General features: G+C 40.6%; 1 protein-coding gene across 2 annotated transcripts in view; it reads right to left on the bottom strand.

The window, feature by feature from the left end:
- Positions 1 to 23,504, bottom strand: part of BRD7 (bromodomain containing 7) — a 35,154-nt gene extending 11,650 nt beyond the window's left edge. The window contains exons 1-6 of one of the 2 annotated variants that reach the window (XM_080827905.1): positions 23,140 to 23,504; positions 22,459 to 22,667; positions 9,618 to 9,747; positions 9,225 to 9,282; positions 5,810 to 5,954; positions 2,534 to 2,644 (exon numbers count right to left, since the gene is read on the bottom strand). In XM_080827905.1, the coding sequence (XP_080684031.1) occupies positions 2,534 to 2,644; positions 5,810 to 5,954; positions 9,225 to 9,282; positions 9,618 to 9,747; positions 22,459 to 22,667; positions 23,140 to 23,188 (702 nt within the window). In that variant the 5' untranslated portion in view covers positions 23,189 to 23,504. The remainder of the gene's footprint in view (positions 1 to 2,533; positions 2,645 to 5,809; positions 5,955 to 9,224; positions 9,283 to 9,617; positions 9,748 to 22,458; positions 22,668 to 23,139) is intronic. The other variant, XM_080827906.1, reaches the window with a different exon arrangement.
- Between the last annotated feature and the right edge of the window lie 860 nt (positions 23,505 to 24,364).

Raw genomic sequence — 24,364 nt, 5'->3', positions numbered from 1 at the left:
CAGTGGGTTAAAGCCTCTGCCTTCAGCTCAGGTCATGATCCCAGAGTCCTGGGATCGAGCCCCACATCCGGCTCTCTGCTCCGCAGGGAGCCTGCTTCCTCCTCTTTTTCTGCCTTCCTCTCTGCCTACTTGTGATCTCTGTCTGTCAAATAAATAAATAAAATCTTTAAAAAAAAAAAAAAGAAAGTCTTTTTTTTTTTAAATAATTAAGATCATCTCTCAATCAGCATACTATTTATTTTCCTCAATTTTACAACATCAAATGACTGAAAGGGCCTGACTCTTTGCCACAGCTAACACTTGCGTGCTTATACATGCATCCTGCATGGCTGCCTGGCTCCACGAGGTAAGGACTACCGAGGCCGGGCAAGGTCACTCAGCAACTCGAGTGCACAGCCAGGACTTGAACTTTGATTCTAAAGCCACTGTGCTACAAAGAGTAGGCTGCATTATTCTTTGTAGTATAATGCAGCATTCTAATATTTATCTAGGAGAGCAAAAAAGTTATTCGACTATGTCCACTCTTTATAAAAATGTCTACTAATAGTCGCTACTAAATGATAAATGGCTGCTCTATAATCTTTACACTGAACATTCAAAACCAGTGATCTCTTTTAAAAAGACACCATTCATGGGAAGGGTGTGCTGGCCTCCATTGAGAGTACCACTATTAGAAGAGTTAACTCAGAAGATCTAAATTTAAACATTTAAAAATCACTGTTGTAAGGATCCCTCCCATTTAGGGTGGAGAGAACAGTCAACAGGAAGCTATAACACAGGATGGGTAGGGCTCCTCAACAGGAAGAGATCTGAAAAAAAGGAAGACAACAGAGAGAGAAAAGGGAAAGTGGAGAAGAAAGTTTATTTTCTGTGCTTCCAGCCATCCCACCCCCAATAAAATTCAAGAGATACCGGAATCTTTTGCATGTTATATTAACTATATTATGTGAAGAAAAGAAAATCATGGTAAATCAAAGTTGATAAATTTACTTGGGATACTGCAAATTCAACTTCTCCCAAAAATTTAATGTGCATATTTTGGGGTGACTAAAGACTACATCTGCAGGATGCACTTTCATTTCAAATGTAATAACAAGCATTTGCAGATTTTTTAAACCTGGAATATGGCTTGGGGCTGGATTGAGTCTTCCTGCAAGGAGTGGGATAGACATTTTATAGTCCCCTTTCCTTTGTAGATTTTGCCAAAGACGGGTAACTGGTTTACATTACAGTTGCTTAAGTCTGTAGGAAAGGGCAGGACCTGATGCCGCCTGAACACTAGGAGTACAAGAATCATCACCAACGCAAATATTTTTCCTTCCCAGTTAAATGGATCTGAGAATCATTGAGAGCCAAGCCCATACTCAGACATCTGCACACCAAGACAATTCTTCAAATGTAAAACTGTGATACAGATGGTCACTGTAACAAGTGGGAAACCCTGTGCATCTACACATGACTCATTCCTACTCTCCTCTAACTCCTCTGAGTCTGGGCCCAAGCTCTTCATTCTGATTTCTTCCTCATGTTTCCTGACTTATACCCCCACTTGCCTCTTCTTCGCAAAATCCCTTTCCTGTCTTGCTCTCCTTTCTCGCAGTCTCCTGCCTACCCTAGCTCTGAGAGCTGGCACCCTAATACTTGCAATTATCTTGGGAGACTGCACTTTAAACCTTTTACACACGTGAGAACACCAAGGCCCAGCGTGGTTCATGTCTTGCCCGAGGTCCACAACCAAGAGCAAGAGCTAAAACCAGAACTCCAACTTCCTGCCATGGTAAGTCTCCAGGATCATCTCAGTTCATTTCCCATCCTACTCAGCCATGAGTAAAACCTCAAAAGACATGACTTATTTTGTGAGCTCTCCTTTTCTCCCAGCAGGTGCACAGCGAGGCCCTCAATCCCCCTCCCCACCCTGCCTTTCATCAGTGGTTGTTCTGAGATGGCACCTATTCTTTTCTGCCACTAACCTCGCTTTTGAATAAACTATCGTGTTTGTGCTGTCTCATGAAGCTTGATGATGAAGCGTCCCTCCCACCTCTGCCACCCTGCTATGGTACCAGTTCTGGTCCTTCCAGGGAGAGTGCTCCCGTGGGGAGGTGGCAACGAGCAGGTTACTGCTCACTGGAATTCTCTTTGTAGTGGAGGAGTTCCTACGCTTCAACATCAGATTCCATCCTTTAAAGGGAAGTAGAGAGCTTTCCCCTCTAAAAGTCCTCATAATCAATCTAATCCTGGAATTCCAGGTGATGTTTCTTTCACAGCAAATATAAATCTATTTGAATACTAACCTATTCAACAGCCTCTCAATAAATATTAGTAGTGAATGCCAGTATTTATTTGTATCAATTCCAAATGAGAATTTCCTGCTTCAATTTTCTTTGTATGAAAACTTTCTTCATTGAATATTTCCTACTTTAATATAATCTGCCTATAAAGCTAATATTGTACTGGATCTCTATCACTCTAACCAAAAAACAAAGGTATACAGATTTTATAACAGTTACTATTTATGACAAAGAATTTCCTTTACCTGGCTAAGAATTTTCATCCCTGAGTGCAACAGCTTCTTTGCAGCTTTATAATAAATGGTCTCAGGTTTGTTGTAAATCATAGCATTAGTACACATTAGTTTGAAGTTATCCTGCAGAGAGAACATTAAGAAGAAAAATGCATTTAAAACAAAACAAAGCACCTTTTAGTCCCTGTTTGAAATCATACAGGTCCTTGACAAATTAAAGCAGATAAAAACAACAAAAAACCCTGTCCTTTCCTTTCACTGTTTATTAAACAACATTAAAGCAATTTAGTAAGTTTTAAAACTAACAAAGACTAAGTTAATTTAAATATTGCACTACATTCCTTTCCAGATTCTTAAGACTTTTTAAATGAACTACATAAATGTTTAGATCCTAAGATGAAATTTAATGGATTTCTTCACTATAACCTTAACACACACAAAAAGAATTGGAAGAAAATACTTCTATTTAATAGAATAATTATAAAAAAATTGGTTTTTTTTTGAGAGAGAAAACGCGATCCAGAGTGGGTGGTGGGGGAGGGGGATTAGGAGAATGGACAAAGGGAGAGGGAGAAAGAATCCTAAGCAGGCTCCTTACCCAGCACAGAGTCTGACGTGGGGCTTGATCTCATGACCCTGAGACCATGACCTGAGCCCAAATCAAGAGCTGGACCGGTAACAGGCTGAGCCCCCCACCCACCCCCAGAATAATCTTAACTGAGTTCATGTAATTAAAAAATACTACTCCTGATTTTAAAACAAACATCTTAAATTTCCATTTATGAATTAAATAATTTCAAATTTTGATGAAAACTATGACAGGGCTAAATTATCACAATATTTTTTAGGAAATTCAAATTAACTGAGCAAAAATGTTAAAATATTTACACTAATTTTAAGTGTTAGCTATCATAAGCTAAACAAATTACTGAATGCTACAAAATCATGCCAATGTGAAATAAACCATACAACCTCAAAAGAGTTGGAACATGTAATCAGAGTAGCCAAATTATCAAAACTGTACTTTTGGGTTAAATTTCAAAGTACCTACATGTGCTGGAGAGCTCAATGCCACTGCATAGTTTTATGGTTAAGTAATTTTTTACACTGTATAAACGTGGCAGTGATTATGCCAAGGTCAGAGCTAAAATGGTAAAAACCCAACAACAAAAAATTCCCCCTAAACAAACTCTTCCTCCATATCCAAAACAAATATTCAAACCCCACTATTAGGTGGTAATATTTAATAAATTTATTATTTACTATTTAAATATTTAATAACTAGTGATGACAGCTTAGGACACTTAAATAGAACAAGATAGGTAGACTTAGTATTATCTGAAAGCATATGAGAAGACAGACTCAAGGTTCACAAGAAGTCTGGTGTTAAAGTAGATGGAAGTACCTGTGGATCTTTGTCCCTGGTCAAATCTGTAGTCAATAAGAATTTGCTAGGACCTGCATCTTCCAGAATGTGATGAAAGCCATTCATCCACTCCTCAAGCATATATATACACACCAAATTGAACACAAAATTTTCCATGAAATTTTAGCAGGTTCCCCCTCAAAGGCCCATCTGTGGCTTCCATCCAGAGGACCCCAGGTTAAGGACCCTGGCTATTGGTTTTCTGAAAAGCTTCTATTCCATTCAGAATTACTAAATATATATTTTGGGAAATGGGAGGCAATTGAGGAAGGACATCAGGTAATAACTACTTATACCAAGGGACCACGGGGCCTCTAACCGGCAAGAGAGTACTGGATTATTCCACTGATCTCATCTGTTAAGGAAATGTGTAGATTCCACGAATCCTGTCATGTGCTAGGCTTTATTGGGCTCTGGGGTAATGGCACTTGGTCATTCAAAAAGTTAAATGACCTTTCTGCATACTTTTCAAGTAATTAAAAAAAAACTGAACAGCTTAATGAGCTGAATTAACTAATTAATATTACATCAGGCTATTGATTTTTCCCCAAAGGAAAATGCAGTAGTGTAGAAAACTCCGAAAAGTGAGAGTATTAGTTTATTTTAGTTACAACAAATCTTAATAATCATTTGTGCAAAAACACGTAGGGCGCACATTTCTCCTCTCTCCTGTCATTGTAAGAGAAAGATCAGAGGAAAACTATTCACTAAAAGAAAAAAAAAACAACCCTGTGAAAATTTTTTTCCACTAAGCAGTAAGAAGGTCAGAAATATGCTGAAATAAACCTTTCTAGCCTAACTTTCACCAGATGAGAAGTTTGGAAAGCTTCCTTTTCTGTGAATACAAGAGAACGTAATTCAGGTTTCCAGAGTAAGTGGAATGTTATCTATGCATTCAAATGGATAGGAAAGACAGAATTAAATACTAGTTTTATTCATAAATCTCAACCGATTGATATGTGGATTAAAAAAAGGTAAAAAGATAATCTAACCAATTAGGGTCTAGTATTTAGGTCAGATGAATACTACAAAGTTCATGTAGAAAAAATAAACGTAAAATAGGTATTATCTAAACCAGTTAAGTTTGGGCGGTTTGATACAGAGAAAATTTTTGAAAACACATGGTTCCTTTCTTTGAAGGTCAAAATGAAAAGTATGCTGCTGAAATCAATACACACCACGACTACTTAAAGATGGAAAATCTTCCACTGTAACATCAGGCACACACATCATCCTCTCGTCCCTAATGTGTTCTTCACTTTTTAAAAAATTCCCTTCCTCTCTTTTGAAGAAAACATGCTCAACAAATATAGCCAAATTGAGTTTGGGAAGCAACTGACTTTCATCAAAGAGAAGTGTAATTAAACTTTTGTTTACTATTTCTGGACAAGCCAACTTCTCCTCTATTTGAGACATGCTACACTTCAGCTGTCTAGAAACAGAAAAGGAAACTACTTTGTCACAACTTTCACTTAAGTATCAATTTTACCTGTATTGGTCTGAAATGAAAAATTGGACATTTTTTCATTTTAAAGTTTGAGAATATACACTGCAGAACATATGAAATTCAAAATTTTTCTAAAATGCCCCCAAATAATAAAAAGACAGCAGGTGGCTTAGTTTGTCTGGTTTTCTATCACCAAGCTCAAAAATGTTTTCTGAGACAGAAATATACAAACATTTTGGATATTAAAATAAATTTAATTCTCTGCAAAATAAGTTAATGAGAAAGCCTCGTATTACCAGATATGCAGACTTTTACCAAGACTGTATATATACAGTACCCAAGAGTTCGACTCTCAACTGAATAGTTCTGTTACTTTGGTTAGTTTTCTAATCACAACATAAGTAACTATGGTTACCTTTAGTTCTTCTATGGACTGGTAATCATTGTTCTTAATCTTTTCTTTCATGGTACTAAAGTCCATTGGGTGCTTAATGATCATGGAGTAGCCGGGAGCAATAAAATCAGTCACAGGAAATGAAAAGAAAGCACTTGGGTCTTTTCTGTGAAGATATGAAAAAGGCAGTTTTATTTCTACTGCAAACAAACCTACTGGTCTGGGCGCAAAAGTCAGGGGAAACATTTCAGTACAGAAAGAATCTGTAGTATGCTAACATGCTCTTCACTGCAAATTGAAGGAATGATTTTATTTATTTTTTATTTTTTTATTTTTTAAAAGATTTTATTTATTTATCAGAGAGAGTGAGCACAGGCAGACGGAGAGGCAGGCAGAGGCAGAGGAAGAAGCAGGCTCCCCTCTGAGCAAGGAGCCCGATGTGGGACTCGATCCCAGGACCCCAGGATCATGACCTGAGCCGAAGGCAGCCGCTCAACCAACTGAGCCATCCAGGCGTCCCAGGAATGATTTTATTTTTAAAAAGACTTTATTTTATTTATTTGACAGAGAGAGAGGGAGAGTGAGCACAGCAGGGAGAGTGGGAGAGAGAGAAGCAGGCTCCCCACTGAGTAGGGAACCCTACGTGGGGGCTTAATCCCAGGACCCTGAGATTATCACCTGAGCCTAAGGCAGATGCCTAACTAAGCCACCCAGGTGCCCCTGAAGGAATGGTTTTAAAGACTCATAATAACAAGGTTAAGAGTTTTACATACCAGCTGTACCCTTAAGACAGAGAATTTTTTAAAATATGCAGGCTAATAAATCTGTAGCACCTCCTACACAGGGAAAAAAGAAGCAAAAGATCTAAGACTAACTGACCAACGTCATGGCTTTTGGGAGATAAGCACTATATATTTTTTTCAACCATAGGGGAAAAGATGGAAAGAATAACTATAAATGCACACCTACAATCTTCCATACTGATTTATAACTGTAAGCTGTGGACTCCTGGTGGGCCACACAATTCACATGAGTATCTGTATTTTCTTAATCAGTGGCTCTGACTTTAGTGTGTGTAGGGGAGTACTCAAAAAACTGCCATTAAAAAGGTCCTCATATGACCCCCAAACTTAAGAACCAGTGCTTTCTATTGTAGGCTCTCAATTCTGGCTGTGCATGAGAATCAAGAGAGGAGCTTTAAAAAAAAAAACCCCCAGGTTTAGGAGGTAGGGAGAAGACAGCTCATCCTAGACTCACTACATCAGAATCTCCTGGGAAGGAGGGTCTGTCCAGGCACTGGTACTGAGTACTGGTATTGCAGTATTTGGGCTTGGTAATCCTAGTACTGACAGGGTTGAAGACCACTGTGTATGATTAGGTCATTAGACTGATTTTCTCCTCTGGAAATTTGGCAAAGCAAAGTTTTCTTACTCCAAATAATCATAACAATAAAAATGGTTTAAAAAGTAGTAATAAGGGGCGCCTGGGTGGCTCAGTGGGTTAAGCCGCTGCCTTCGGCTCAGGTCATGATCTCAGGGTCCTGGGATCGAGTCCCGCATCAGGCTCTCTGCTCGGCAGGGAGCCTGCTTCCCTCTTTCTCTGCCTGCCTCTCTGTCTACTTGTGATCTCTCTCTGTCAAATAAATAAATAAAATCTTAAAAAAAAAACCAGTAGTAATAAGAGCAACTTTCAGAATGTATTTACCATATACAGGCCCAATGGAAGGTGCCTGATGTATTTCTTATCAAATCCTTACAAAAACCATCAAGGTGGTGGCGCCTCACTTAGAGATGAGGGAACTGGGGCTCATAGGTCAATTTTTTTGTTTTTGTTTTTGTTGTCTATCAGTTGTTTTTTGTTTTTGTTGTCTATCAGGTCATAAATCTAATAGAAGATAGAGCTGGAATCTAAACTCAGCTGTTTGTTTTTCCTTAGCAGGATGCCTAGGTGGTGAGACTAGAAAATAAAGAATAAGCAAAAATACCCAGTCTGTCTACAGTAGTTACTATGCATAACAACACTGATCATCTCTGGAGGACTTCTTCAGAGCAAATTATCTATACCCACCCTTGAATCAGACATTTTAACAGAACCCTAACCAACTACACCATTTACCAGCATTTGGGCTGAGGCGAAGGAGGAGGAATCACTAATGAGCATTAAAAAAATGTGGCTCTGAGTTCTAATTCCCAAAATGTTCGGAGAAATGTCAATATCCCTGGACTAAGAGAGACCTTTTCTTTAAAGATTTTATTTATTTATTTGAGAGAGAGAGAGAGAGAGATGTCACAAACGGGGAGAGGCAGAGGGGGAAGCAGGCTCCCATTGAGCAAGGAGCCCAATGTGGGACTCAACCCCAGGACCTGATTATCATGACCTGAGGTGAAGGCAGATGCTTAACCAACTGAGCCACCCAGGCACTCCTAAGAGAAACCCTGTTAAGTGGATTTCTTTTAAGTTGACATCATTAAGCTACATCCTGGTCTTATGTTACAAAAAATAAAACTTCAAAGGGAGCAAAACCACTTCAAAATCATACAGTCTAATAGAGAACACCTACTGCTTACCTGTTCAAATTTGGGGACAAGTAATGAATGACTTACTTAAGTGTAAAGACTTGAGATGTAATTTTCTCATTTATCCTGTAACACCAAAAAGGGAGAGAGGCTACTAACTTCTCGTCTTAATTTCAAAGCTGGAGAGGTGGTGAATACCAAGAGCACAAGAGGCTTTAACTTACAAAATGATTTGCAATGTGTTCTGGGGTCGACACAGGACAACCCAGTGAGAAGAAAGTTCACTAAGAGAATGCATGCCCTCCACCCATGAATCCTCTGCAAATAATAGGTCTTTGAACTTAAAATTCAAATTCTGAGTAGAGACAGGTATCAAAAATATGTATTTTGATAAAGATGGAGTTATTTTTTCCCCCTTTTATGAACTTAACATTGGTTTACTCTAGATACTGTAATTTTTAGAACAAAATTTTGCATGTAAGAAAGGGTCACAAATTCTCTTTGGTTTATTTCTTCTTCCAGACTTAATAATTACTGAATATTCACAGCACGATAAACACTGAACAAATATATAGAAGGTATTTTCATCTATTAGCGAAGTGAAAATATCTGTATTGTTTATTCCTGGTTTAAAGTTTCAACATCAGAACTTACTTTAAAGAGAAATTTGCCATTAAGAGTATTATGTAACACTCTCCAAGTTGCCAGTTAAAACAAACCAAAGGAGAACATTTTAAAGTCAGCTTCTTAAAGTACTTTCTACTGCCAGGCAAAATATTTATCATCCACTTTAAAATCAAGTACATTTGGATTTAGGCCACAAAATGTGGCTTTAAATAATCAAAAATAGAGAAGTGGTTTGGATCCTATATTTCCCATTTTAATTTCCAAGTTATAAAAATGTTGGAAAAACCATTTACCTCTGTAATTGTCTCATCAGTTGATTCAAAGCTTCTTGAAGGGGTGTCTGTTCTACTTCTAAAGCAAAGAAGAAAGGGAGAGAGTATTTTCAAAAGGAAGATTCTAGAGAGTATTGTTTAGCTTATTTTCTATGAGTTACCTCATATACATCATTAACTATCTCACACAGCAATTCTATTTCTCTTACAAATATACTGAACTATGAAAATTTCAACTCAAAATTGAAGCTCATTTAAAGCTCTTATGCAGTGACAGAAAAAAGAACACTTTAAAAAATTCAATTAAGCTTTTAAAATATAACTTAAAAACTAAAAACCCACTTTCCCTGGCTACAACCCTTAAAATAATTTCAGCTTCCTCATTCATAGTAGTTAATTCAGAGTTATACCAACCTTCTTGTTTGGCTAAAGAGCTTGCAAGAGGCTTCTCAGGAGGCAAGTCTAATCTTACAGGGGCCTGGCACTGGAGGTCTTTTTCTGCCTCATTCTCCAGGCGGTCCCGATCTCGCTTCTTTTTATCCTCCTAAGTGGAACAAAGGGAAATACTTTAGAAATACTTCAGAATTAATACCATAAAAACAAATAATACTCATTTCACTGAAAAAAAAACAAAACAAAAACAAAAACACAAAACCTAAAAGCAAAAAACCCCCCAAAATCACTCAGAAAAGAGAGTCTTAATAATGAAATCTTAATGTATTTTACTGCCATCTACTGGAAAAGGAGAGAATCACAGTTCAAGGGCAAGGGCGGGGGTGGGAGGTAGTGCTTCTATATCCCAGAAATAACCAATTAGAAAAATAATTACAATTCACAAAAGATAACATACCTAGGAATAAATCTAATAAAAGATGCCCAATACCATTTGGGAAAAATTATGAAACATTATTGAAAGTTCATTGTGGAAGACCAGAATAAAGGAGATATACCATGTTCATGAACTGAAAGATGATCAATTCTCTCCCAAGTAATCTATAAGTAAAATGTAATGTCAGTGAAAATTTAGGACAGAATTTTTCATGAAATTTGACAAGCCAATCATAGAATTTATCTTGAAGAGTGAGTCATCAAGAATAATCTACACAATTTTGAAAAAAAATCACAATAAGATGTGTCGTATCAGATAGTATTTGTATAAAGTGATAATAATTAAGACAATGTGATCTGACAGACAAACAGACCAACATACAGAGTCCAGAAACAGACTTGTGCACATAGAAAAGTCTTGTTATATCAGGGGTGGCATCATAAATCAATGACAAAAGGGTAGTGCTGGGATAACTGGATATCTACACGAGAAAGAAAATAAAATTAGATCTCTCCTTCGTATCATACACAAAAGGAAATTTCAGGTAGATTAAAGACTTAAATGTACAAAGCAAAGCTTTAAAACTTCAGATAAATATAAGGAATCTTCATGACCCAAGAGTAGGGAAAGATTTTCTTACCCAGAAGCAAAGCCAAAACACTAGCTTTCAATGAGATAAAGTACTTCTAACACAAAAATCTCATATAAAGTATTAGCAAAAATCACAAAGAGCATTTATTCAGGTAAAATTTAGGTAAAAAGGAAAATGGGTAGAAAATGGGTAAAGGATATCACAGGTAATTCCTACAAGAAACCTGCAATCAAAAGATATGAAAACAAGCTCAAACTCTTGAGAACTCTGGGAATTATAAATTTAAAAACTAGAATGCATTTCATATCTGATTGACGAAGATTAAAATGCCTGAAAATGTCAAATCTTGATGAAAATGTAGAGAAACTGGGCTCTCATACCTTATAGATGGGTGAGTAAATAGGTATAATCACTAGAACAATTAACAATATCTAGTAAGGCTGATGATGCCTTACCCTACTACTCAGCTATTCTATTCTTGGGCATACACCCTAAAGAAACTTCCTTTCACACAGTATACATGAAGGATAGGTATAAGAATACTTATTGCCACACTCTGAAATAGTAAAAAATTATGAACAATCCAGTATCCACCAAAAGGAAAATGGATTAATAAATTATGAATATTTAGACAGCAGGCAAAATTAATAGGCTAAAGTTACACTGTATCAAAATGTTAAAAAATATAATTTCTAGAGACAAAAGTTGAGAATAAGTGTTACTAGTTTTGTAGTTTGAAAACGCATATATGTATATTATTCACAGATCTATACAGAAGTAGTAAAATTACAAAAACAAGTATGCAAGCGATGCACATGAAACTCATGAAAATGGTTCACTCTAGTGCAAGGGAGAGAGGAATGAGATTCTGGAAGAATATACAAAAGGCTTCAACTGGATCTATACTCTTATTTCTTAAAAACAAAAACAAAATCCCCAAAACCAAAAAACATCAAGCAAAAGGTACAATGCTGAAATCTGCTAAAGCTGGGTGGTTGGTATCCAGGTAGCAGTTTTATCATTTAAAATTAAATTTCTAATAAAATTGTCCAAAAATGTCTGTTTTATGCCTCTGAGAATCAAGATTCTCCACAGGATCTTATCAACTCCAAAACTATTTTCTTGGCTTATGTCCTCATTTATTGTCCTAGTACCTAGGGCAGTGGTTCTCAAAGCGTGCTCCTTGACCAGCACCATCAGCTGGGAAATTGCTAGACGTGTAAATTCTGAGTTCCAATTAGGTTTTCAAGCTTCAGTGTACATCAGAATCACCTAAAGAGTTTGCCAAAACCTTAATATCTTGGCCCTGTCTCCAGGGTCTAAGGTAGAGCCTATGAGTATTACCAACACGATTCCAGGCCATTAGGGTGTTGCTGCTATAGGAAACACAGTGAGTATCACTGATACAGGGCTTCCCTTCTAAGGGTCCAAAGCATCTAATACAGAATATATGACTGGCTTAAAAGCTCCAGAGAAAAATGCTATAAACTGCACTCATCATGCCCTTGATCTCAGTTACTATCGAGCTGATTGGTGTCTGTTTTTTATGGCTTCGTGACAGACTCTGGAGCAGCAAATCTTGACTTTGGAAAGTTTGTATCTTTTGCCCAGAAAACCTGGCATGAATCTTTTGTAGGCTGGCAGGTTTAAATCTGCTCAATGGAAAAAGACCCCCTACAGACTCAGATTCCTTCCTAGTAAATGTAACTTGTGGAGTGAGGACAGCTTGAAAGGCAAAGCACTCTCCTAGGTGGAAAGAACTAGGGCCATAGTGCCAGGAATCTAGAGCAGGGGTTGGCAAACTTTTCTGGTAAATGGTCAGATAGTATATAATTTAGTTTTGTGGTCCATAAGGTCTGTCACAACTACTAACCTTTGCCGTTGGCATGAAAACAGCCACAGACAATACATAATGAATGAGTGTGGCTGTGTTCCCATAAAACTTTATTTATAAAACTAGGTGGCATCGGCCATGGTTGCTGCTCATGTTCTAGCCCCAGCTTCATCCTTAACACACTCTGTGCCCTTCTTAGGCAACTCCTTTATCACGAGGCCTCTTCATCATCCATAAGATAGAGATTTAACTGCTGATTTTATTTATCCTAGAATGTCAATGAGATGGTGAAATGAGGTCAAGCAATAGAAAAGTTGAAAAAGTACCAAAGGAAGGTACTACCTGATAACTTTATCTCGTCAGCCTGGTCTACAGTAACCACCTTATTTTCAATGACAAGAGAATATAGCCTTCTGGGCTAGGGTCCAGAAGAGAAAGAGAATATAAAAACCTACACTCAGAAACTACCCTAAACTGAATGGAGATACTGTAATGTGTTACTGGCAGATTAGGAAATAGGAGACCTGGTATCTAGTTTACCAGAATGTGTTCTTGAACAGGTTACCCCACTCACTCACTCTGTTTCATTTACAGAACAAGACGCTTTGAGCTCTACAGTTCCCTCTCCACTTAAAATTCTGATTTCAACCTTCTTATTTTCTTCATGATTCAGAATATAGTATAGAATCTTCCTGCGAATGTCCCTTACTAAAGGTTACAGAGATGTAAAACCAAAAAAGTTTACATAGTTATGCTCAATAGTTAGTGCATTCTGTCAGTTACATATAGAGAATGAAACAAAAATACTAGAGCCATTTAACTTCAGGTAGCCAAGGAAGAGGGTTTAGTTACAGTTTATAAATGGGCTCAGTTTATAAATGGGTTTGCCACTTATTAGCTATCAGATTGTAGATAAACTATGTAATTTTGGGGGACTAATTTTCTTATCTCTAACATACACAAAAGGGGCACCTGAGTGGCTCCATCAGTTAAGTCGTTTGCCTTTGGCTCAGGTTATAATCTCAGCGTCCTAGGATTGAGCCCAGCCTTGCTTCTGGCTCCCTGCACTGTGCAAAGTCTGCTTCTCCCTCTGCCCCTCCCCTGGTGTGCTCCCTCTTTCTCTCAAATAAATAAAATCGTAAAAAAAAAAACCATACAATAGTACCTCAGAAGCTTGTTTTGAGGATGAAATAAGACAGTGTATGTGAAATTCCAGTAAAGTACTTACTCACAGTGTTCACTCATTCATTCATGTATTCAGCAAATAAATGAGGTTCTACTGTGTGGATACACACTGGTGGATAAAACACACACAGCCCTGCCCTTAGGTAGCCGAGAATGTTAACAACAGAGACACACATTAAACAACTCATTAAAAAAACCCAAACAGATTTCATGGGGAGAGTAACTGTCGGGTGAATCTAATTTAGACTGGACAAGTGTGGGAAGGCTTCTATAAGGAAGTAACATCTGAGCTGAGATCTGAAGAACAGAATTTAGCCAGGCGGCAGGGGGGTGGGGGAGGGCTGGGGAGGTACGGGGCGGGGGTAGAAAGAGCATTCCAGACAGAGGAAGTATCCTCTGTGCAAGAAGGTCCAGGCAGCAGAGGAACCATGGCTTTCTATTAACTACAAACACACTGGACTTAATTTCAGACTCTAATTTATTCACAACTCAATGGCAAGTTATTCCTTTGTGAATGACACTTTTGAAGCAAATCTCTGTTCATATTGATTCCAACTCTCACTGTACTATGTTACAAACACATCTGCCTCTGTCCCTGGAGTTCCTTGTGGGTAGGGTCCCCTGTTATTTTCAGCTCTGTACCCCCAAGCTCAACAATGCCTAACACATAATACTTGCAGAATTATTACAGGAAACAGCATGAAAAGGGAAAGTGAAATATGCAAATTAACAGCTGAAGTCCTTAGTTTTAAGGACTATCCTCCAGGTTGACTACTTTTGGAGATCTAGATCTAGATACGAAGATCTCTAACTATATTCAAATAATGCTTCCAATGTGCAAAATAATTCCAGAACTTCCCTGTAACAGGTGATTTTAGAATGTAATTGAAAAGTCAGTCTTACTACTTTGCAGTGATGCTTCATTCCGGCAAAAGAGCATCAACAGATTGAAAACAGCATCTGCTGCACAATTTAGTCGTTAGGTCTCCTTTGTCTTCCCCCAGCTTCCCAAGACAAAATGAGAAACGCTTTCCTCTGGACTCCCAGAACACTTTATTTATACCTCTGCTAGAATTTACCAGGCCATGAAGTTTATCTAACCTTTTACATCTGCTTTCCCAGCCCAACTCTGAGCTCCTCCTATATGGCAGGAACTGTATTTTTTTAATCTTCCTCATTTGAATCTAGTACAAAGTCTGGCACACAAGATGTGTCCAGTAAATGTCTGCTGAATAAATAAATGAATAAAAAGCCTTTCCATCAGAGAAGCAACACTACTCTTATGCTTTTTTTTTTTTTAAGATTTTATTTATTTACTTGTCAGAGAGAGAGAGAGAGAGCGAGCGAGCACAGGCAGACAGAGTGGCAGAGGGAGAAGCAGGCTCCCTGCGGGGCAAGGAGCCCGATGTGGGACTCGATCCCAGGACGCTGGGATCGTGACCTGAGCCGAAGGCAGCTGCTTAACCAACTGAGCCACCCAGGTGTCCCTACTCTTATGCTTTTAGAGTCCTTCCTTCTGTAGTGGCACAGCTCGCTCATTTGGAAGTGTGACTCTTGATCTCAGGATCATGGCTTCGAGCCCCACATTGGTATAGAGGTTACCACACACACACAAAAAATACACAAATAAACTTTAGGGGCACCTGGCTGGCTCATTTGGTAGAGCATGTGATTCTTGACCTCAGGATTGTGAGTTCAAGCCCCATGCTGGGTGCAGAGATTTAAAAAAAAAAAAAAAGAAAAAGAAAAAAGGTTAAACATACACACACACACACACACACACACACACACACACACACAACAAAAAGAGAATAGCCTCAGGAGGAAACCAGAGTGGGAGGATTTTCTGCCATGAGATCCTGGGTGTGGCAGATGTCACACCAAACAAATCAGTGAATTGTTTTGACTGAATTTTCATTCTGTTTAATTATAGTCATTCATTTCTTCTCTGTGGTTATGAGCTATCTCATCCTCTATGCCCCAGCTCAGCAATACAATGAGATACTAACAGGACCTATCCCACATCTGTTATTTGTAAGAAGACAGTAAACATGATGGCATACAATAAACACTCAAATGTTGGTTTTGAGTATGTATCCCCCTTGGAATCTAGTTTAGTGCTTTAATAAAATAGGTGCTTATTGGAATTTATTATATGATGGCTTAAAATTCTCATTAAAAGTTTTAACCTCAGCTTTATAAATATCCTATACATTAATGCTTATGATTAAAAATTTAAAAAAAATCTCTCATTTTATCCTGCTAAGATCTCTAGCAAAGGGACTAGTCTAACATCTTTGGCATCTAAACCTGAAGCTGACTTGCAAAGCTGTTAAGACAGAATTTGGGTTACGATTATGTTTTTCAGGAGCACGGGTCTGAGTTTCAATAAAGGAATTCAGAGCTCTCATCTGAGCTCTTTCATTAGAAAACCTTCTAGGTAGTTCTCCTTACACCCAGCCTCTGCTCTTCAATAGCTGCTAGATGCTGCTAACAGATTAACATTACTAAGGCGCTCAACTTTTATCATTCCTCCACTCAGAAAGTCTCTGACTGCTTAGGGTCAACATATTCAAGTTCAAACTTCTTCCTCTGACACCTCACCTGCGGTTCAGGTCTCATCCCTTACCCCCCTTCCTTTATTCTGTGCTTAAAAAGAAAACTCCTTTCTGTCCCTTATATACACCCTCACACTGGCCCAGCTCCCTGCAACCGTTCTCAGCCCTTGCTGGTATGCAGCGTCCTAACCTCCGCTTCTCTCTGCAGCGCGGTGGCGTTCTCTTCAGGCATCGCTTCTAAATCAGTGCGCAGGTGAAAACTGGGTCATCAGATTACCTTTGAAAATCTCTGCAGTAGCCAATAAAGGGCCATACTCACGGCCGTACACACAGGATCCTTCACATTTAATTGTACAAGATGAAAGGAACCTATGTTACAAATATAGCTCAGAGTACAGTTGATCCCATGTTGCCTGAACCATGCAGTGTAACATCACAATGTTCTAACTTCTAAAGACCCGCTCAAATGCAGCCTCCTGAGCAAAGTCTTCTGTGATTCCCCCCAACCAGCCCCAGCGCCTCTCCAGAGCCTCTTGGAGCTAGAACTCTCTGCTTCTGTTAGGACACAGATTTTAACCTCCCACTCCTACAAAGGGAGTGGAGGGCGTTGTCCACTCTAACAACTCTTTTTATGTTAATGACCTCCTGAGTGCAGGATTTGAGTTCCTGTTCTGGCACTGTGTGACTATGAGCAACTTACTAACCTCTCTGAGCCTTAGTCTTCTCATCTGTAAAAGAGCAGATGGTATGATCTGGCACTTCTCCTTTTGGATATGTATCTGAAAGAACAGATTCCTGGAGAGATACTTATATGACCATGTTAACAGCAGCAGCAATATTTATCATAGCCAAGAGGTAGAAGCAAACCAGGTGTCCACTGATGATGAATGGATAAACAAAACATGGTATATTCATACAACCCAGTATCATTCAGCCTTAAAAAGGAGGAAAATTCTAACACCTGCCACAACATGGATGAACATCCAGGAGAGTATACGAAGTAAAACGAGCCAGTCACAAAAAGACAAATACTGTGTGATTCCACCTCTATGAGACACCTAGAGTAGTCACACTCAGAGAGAGAGAAAGCAGAATGGTGGAGGGTGGGGGATATGGAGAGTTGTTGAACAGGTATAAAAAAGTTCTGGAAATTCAATGTATAATAATGTAAGTATACTCCACAGTACTGAACAGGACATTTAAAGATAGTTAAGATGGTAAAGTTTATGCTAAATGTATTTTACCACCATTTTAAAAGAAGAGATGGTAATGCCAGCTTCATAGATTATGGTCAAGAGTAAGGAGAGACAACATATATTAAACAGTAAACGCAGGGCCCAGCCTGTAACATGTATGCATTCTGTGTACAGTATTCATGCAGTTTTTTTAGTAATTAGGTATGTGTGTTATGTGTGAATGGTTGTTATTTCACTTAAAATGGTTCTGTAAACACTTCTGTAGTTTTCATAAATCGCGACACTATCAGTGTAATGGCCGACACAGAATTTTACTTACTGCCCCTCAGTTTTACTTCACTGCCCTCCTGTGCCTGTATTACTAGGCCAAATGATGTGAGCATTTTTCATCAGCTGTTATTTTATTATATGATGTGGAAATAAATAACTTGAAAATGTAAAGCTGGACCTTTAGGAAAGGGTGATGTTATACATAGTAAGAATTATGCCAGCACACAAATTCCTTGCCAATCACTCAGCATTCAAAGGCTCAGGGGAAAAAAAAACACAACACACTTTCATAGGGGTGGTGTCTAAATGATGGCCTGATTAAAACAAAAGTATACACACACATATAGTACTCGTAATGCTCTGGTTGGTATTAAATGTCACCACTCTACACAGAGAAATACAGATACTAATGTATCTGTTTGGGCATTTTAAACTAATATAACCAGGGCCTTCCATACTGAAGAGAAGAGTATTGCTTAACTCAAACACTTCTGAAAAATCATAGGGTTTTATGTTTTATGTGTGTGTGCTTCCCCAAAACTTTATCTTCCACAAGTAACAGATCCTCCATTCCCTTCCCCAACCAAAAGACACTTCCCAGCCTCCCCAGCAGCTAGGGTGGCCATGTGGTTAAGTAAGTTCTGTGTGATGAAATATAAGCAGAAGTTACATATGCCTTTCAGAAAAATGCTTTAAAAGGGAAAGGGCATGCTTTATCTTTTCCCTGCATTCTTCCTCCTGCTGCATGGAACTGACAGAAGCCTCACTCCTCCCTCAGAACCACACATCCCCCAGCTGCTCCGAGGCCCATGGGTGTCATACAGCTGATTCTCCCCAAGAAGAGACCGGAGACGACTGCTGTTCCTAGAACTCCCTGGAGATCCAGAACATAGCTCAGAGAGGAATGTCCTTCTGAAGCCTCCCTACCTAGACAACACTATCAAAAGAATACCTCTCCCCATCCCCAGTCTGGCCTGCAAAAAAAAAAATGACCCAAACAGCCTCTATAGAAACAACGACATCTCAGAGTATGTCCCTGGTCCCTGGTCCTGAATCCTGGGGAAATGGGACCTAGCACAAATTCACTTCACTTCTCGGAGTTTCCATTTTACCTTTTATAAAATGGAAACTAACCTACCTGTCCTATTCTGCAGGGTGTTCTGTCCAAGTAAGACTATGGATGCAAAAGCATCTTAATTTACAATGGAATCAAAATATAATGAAGGCTAATGACATTTAGAGCTACAGTCAAGAAAGACCAGAGTGGCTGGAACAGACGGGGAGAATTTCAGGAACTTATCCTGAAAATATCCTTATAAAATTATACAGAGATTTGTGTCCATGAGACTCACTGCAGCTTTATTTATAGCATTTAGACATAATATAAAATAAAATAAGGTACATCAATATAACCAAATACTATGTAGTTAATAAAAAGAATGAGGTAAGTGATAAAAGAAATGAAGAACACAAGCCTATCAGCTGGTGTTATGATGCCAGGACTAAAATTGGAAGTGGTTAAAAGGGATGACCTCACCTCCCAGTTAAATGAGATGAACAAAGTAGAGAACAGACTACAGGGGATGAAAGTAGCCCACACACCTGAGAGATGAGAGGCAACTGGAGGAGCGTGCAGATCACAGACAGCAAGCTACCTCCTCCGTGCAGAAGTGGCCACCTAGGAGAAGAGTTCAAATCCCAGAAACCTGGAAAAGCTCAAACCTGGAGCCACCAGGAACCAGAAAGTCTCCAGATTGGATGCCAGTCAGGAGTGGGGAGAAAATGCTGGACTGAAAACGAGCAGTGGCTGGGAAGACCTTCAGTCTCCTTCCCTGGTTGGCTCCTGAAATACCAGCGGTCAGGTAATAACCTTGCTTCAGGAGGGATTTTTCTTTGGAGAACAGACACCTGGGGGATCCACCAAAATGACCGGATCTCTATTTAGTGACTCTCCAGCTGACAAACTGTCTAGACACAGAGTATTTCATCAGGCTGCTGTGTGGCACATGGAAATAGAGACAGACTAGGAAGGCTCAACAGACACCAGATAAGGGATGCGGTTAACGTAAAAAGAGGAGACCAAGAAAATAAACTGAAGAACTTGAGGGGAAATAAAGAGACAAAGCAGGGAGCAAAAGAAAACAGGGGAAAAAAAAAGGCAACAAACCCATCAATTAGTATTCTCAGGGAAAAACAAGAACAGGGTGCTAGGAAAACAAGGATAATGAGGGGCACCTGGGTAGCTCAGTGGGTTACAGCCTCTCCCTTCGGCTCAGGTCATGAACCCAGGGTCCTGGGATCGAGCCTGCTTCCCCCTCTCTCTCTGCCTACTTGTGATCTCTGTCAAATAAATAAATAAAATCTTAAAAAAACAAAACAAGGACAATGAGAGAAGAAGATGCTTTCAAAATTCTAGGAGACAGAATTTTTACTCTGGAATTCGACGCTGAGTGGAACTATCAAGCTATAGGAGCAGACTATATTAGGGTAGACTAAAGATGTTCAATCACATAAGGATTTAGAAAAACCTACCTCCTATGAATGCTTTCTTAGGAAGTTCCTAAAATTAAGATTCCACCAGAAAAAGGGAGTAAATATAACATGGGATCCAGGCAAGAGGCAAAGGAGGGTCCTAGAAGGCCTAGAGAACAAATAATCCAGACTAGAGCAGGAGGTCACAGAGGGCTACAAGATGGATCTCTCAAGAAGAGGGCAACTGTTTGGCCATGTGAAAAACAGAAATCAGATGGATTTTATAAATCTGTCAAGAGTTTGGGAAGAGGGGTGCCTGTGTGGCTCAGTGGGTTAAGCCTCTGCCTTCGGCTCAGGTCATGATCTCAGAGTCCTGGGATCCAGGCGCATTGGGCCCTCTACTCAGCAGGGAGCCTGCCCCCCCCCCCCCGCCTCTGCCTACTTGTGATCCCTCCCTCTCTGTCAAATAAATAAATAAATAAAATCTTAAAAAAAAAAAAAAAGTTTGGGAAGAATTGGTACATAATAACCAAACCAATGAAGTAATTAATGAGGGACAAAGACCAGATCTGTATTTCTTTTACTTGCCATCAGTGAATGATAATTAAACAGTGAATACTGATTTAACCAACAACTGTGGTATACCTATACTGGGAGAACAGAGGAAGAGAAACTGGGGACAGGAAGCAGTATTAGAATGCTAATTTAAATTCTCATTTTTTATACAGATCTGTAAAAGATATAAACTGATAAATCAGGAAATACCTACATTTAAAAAAGACAGATATCCCAAAAAACCCCGAAAAGTTTGGGAAGTAAAACTCTAAGCTGGGGTAGGAGATTGCTTTTGTGTTAAAAGCCTTGAAGTACTCTTTAATTTTTTAAAAATATGTTCATGAACTATTTTACAAATAACAAAAAATAATTTAAAAAAAGAGACTATGTGAGGGACTAAGGTGAGGAAAATTTATTGCCTTTTATTCACTTCTGTATTGCTTGAATTTCTTAAATCGTATGCATATAGCATATGGAAGAAAACATTAGATAGTTCTATACACTGACACAGCCTACCCAAAGGCAACTAAAAATTGAGGCAAAAAATAACAGATTTAAGAAATTCTAAAGAGTCTCTAAGATTTAGTGACTTACCATGTGTTTAATCACATGGAATAGAACATTGCTGGTACATATAAACAAGAAAAATTACAAAGCTAACTCATGGAAATCTATCTCAAGACCTAGTAATGGATTTAGTAAGTCACTCAGGGACAGGTTAAATGTGGGAAGTGCAGAAGTCTAGGACAATTCCAGATATGTGTATGATCATCCATGAAAGTTAATTATTATTCTTTTGCCCCGCTTGTGAACCAACAGCTCCTACTCCCCCCCTCCTTTTTCCTATTAACTGCAAATGGTTAAGAAAATGCTTATTTTTATCACTGGTGTGTCATATCCCTTAAAGGTCTCTGATCGAATTTTCTCTTCAACAGACTCAAGCTTTAAGATCAAAGCTGCTCGGGCACCTGGGTGGCTCAGTGGGTTAAGCCTCTGCCTTCGGCTGGGGTCATGATCTCGGGATCCTGGGATAGAGTCCCGCATCGGGCTCTCTGCTCAGCAGGGAGCCTGCTTCCTCCTCTCTCTCTCTGCGCCTCTCTGCCTACTTCTGATCTCTCTCTGTCAGATAAATGAATAAAATCTTAAAAAAAAAAAGATCAAAGCTGCTCATTATATATCTGGCATTATAGTATTTACTTCAGAACAAAATCTGAACCCAGCAGATCTCGTTCACTTCTGAACTGACAATTTTTTTTTTTTAAGATTTTGTTTATTTATTTGACAGACAGAGATCACTGTAGGCAGAGAGGCAGGCAGCGAGAGAGGAAGGGAAGCAGGCTCCCGGCTGAGCAGGACTCTGGGATCATGACCTGAGCCGAAGGCAGAGGCTTTAACCCACTGAGCCACCCAGGGGCCCCTGACCTGATGATTTTTGACAAAGCTCCAACACTGAGGCTTTTCTGAGCACGACTTTTACCTTTCCTGGGTGGAGAAAATACTCTGACACTGCTCCTGAAGTTCAGGACTTAGCTGCTCACTCACCTGCTGTGAGACTAAGAGTATAATTAAATCGAGAGTTGCTGAAACTCACAGGTGATTCGTGTTTCTGTGCTGCCCTGCTCCGCCTCCAAACAAGGCTGATTTTACAGGCGTTTTAGCGTCTCGCTAGATACAAAGAGAATAAAGTGAGGCTGCCAGCGGGCGACGGGAACTCTTGAAAAGGGGGTACCCCCAGCAACACGGAAGCCACGCAACAACATTTACCTTTACTCGTCTCCGTTTTCTCCCCTTTTCTTCCCCTGGAAGCTGCTTCTCTCCTTTCTTTCGCTTTTTCCGCTTTCTGTCCTTGTGTTTGTCATGATCGTTTTTGTCTTCGAAGAGGCTTGAGTCGTGCCCCGAGCTGCCCGTGGAGAGCTCGGTGACCTCGTTCCCTCCCACTTTGAGGACCAGCTTCAAGGGCTTCTCTACATACTCTTAAACAAAAGGAGAAAGTCTGGATTACCGGCGGACGCGCGGGGCAGCGTCCACAATGCAGAGGCAGCGTGGGCAGAGGGAGAATGGGCGTCACGACCGCGGCGGCTTTGAGCACGCAATGGGCGCCCCGCGAAGCACCTGTTGACTGACGGACACTTGCCCCGAGGGTGTCCCGAACGCTGCGGGCCTCTGGGGGCCGTCTCACACCTCCCGGCAAGAGCCCCGCCGGGGACCAGGGGTCTGGGGTTCGAATGCGGCCCCCCGCCTGGGGTCTGCGCGGCCTCCGACGGGCCGCGCCCCCTTCGCGGGTCCCGGCCTGCCCGTGGGAGGTGCGGTCCCCGGCCCGCCTCCGGAGCTCGAGAGTGGTCTCGAAGAAGCGAGGACCCTCCTCCCTCCCCCACTCCCACCCCCACCCCTCAAGCCCGGAGCCGCCGCGGGCCCGCCGCCCCCGCACCGCGGCCCACTCCTCACCCTCATAGAGGTGTTTGTCCGACTTGTGTTTCTTGTGCTTCTTGCCCATATCCGACCGGGCCCCGGTGCCCGCCCCCCGCGCCAGGCCCAGGCCGTGCGGCGCCGCTTCCGGTCCGGGCCAGGCAAGCGGAGGGCGGGAGCGGGGCCCTCGAGACCCCGCGCCGCGAGGCAGGGGGACGGCGTGCGCCGGGAGGCGCGAGGCCCCTCACGAGAAGACGGCGCGCGAGACCCGGCCGTAGCCCGAGAGCGGCGGCTGGGCTGCAAGCGGCCGGCGCGGAGGCGGGAGAGAGGGCCCGCCGCGCGCGCTGGGTGCGGCCGGCTGCCCGTGGCGGCCCCTGGCGGCTGGAGGTGGCTCTGCAACCCGCAGGCCGGGGGCGGAGTCCGGGCTGGGGGCGGAGTCCGAGTCGGGGGGCGGGGTTCACTGCTCAGAATTTCTTGCCTCTCTCTTCTCTTCCCTTCCTCACCTTTCTCTTTCCCTCTTCTACCCTCTCTACCTCCGTCCCTCTCTTTCTTCCCTCCGTCCTTCTCTCCTTTTTTCTGTCTCTGTGGATCTGATTGTCCGTCTCCCTCTGTCTCTCCTTCCCTTCCTCTCTCTGTCTCTGTCTCATTGTCTCTCTCTCTGTCTCTCTGTTTCTGTCTCTCTCATCCTCTCTCTAACTCTGTCCGCCAGTCTTTCCATTTCTCCCTCCCGTCCTCTCTGTTCCTTTCTCTTTCCTCCCTCCTCTCTCTTTCCCTCTCTTCCTTTCCTCTCTTTCTCCCTTCCCTCCCTCTTCCTACCACTCTTCTTTTTCTATCATCCTTCCCTCTTCCCTGACTCCAGGCTTCTGCCCCTGTCCCCCTTGTTTCTGTCTTCCCTTTGACAATATTTACTGAACCTTGTACTAGATGCCAGATCCCGCAAATCCAGCACATGGGTAACTAGAAGGATTCTAATCTTAAGAACAAAATAAAACAAAAACCCTTATGTGCTGGGTCTGTAACTAAACTAACTAAAACAACATAAAAAATATGAAACCGAATGTTTTTTGGTAAAACATATATGGAAATAAACGTTGATGTCTGGATGAAAAGGTTCCGGTAGAGTGAAAGTGGACAGTTTTAGTTTTAGTTTTATCCTTCTCCCTATTGTTTGAAAATTTTTTCATGTACATGTTAAATTTTTAAAAGCTTTTATTTATTTAACTTTTTTTTTTTTTAGATTTTATTTATTTATTTGACAGACAGA

This window comes from Martes martes (genome assembly GCF_963455335.1).
Source record: "Martes martes genome assembly, chromosome: 17".
In the NCBI taxonomy this organism is placed as follows: domain Eukaryota; kingdom Metazoa; phylum Chordata; class Mammalia; order Carnivora; family Mustelidae; genus Martes; species Martes martes.
The sequence above is the reverse complement of the archived record's forward strand: the minus strand, read 5'-3'. Positions and strand labels throughout refer to the sequence as shown.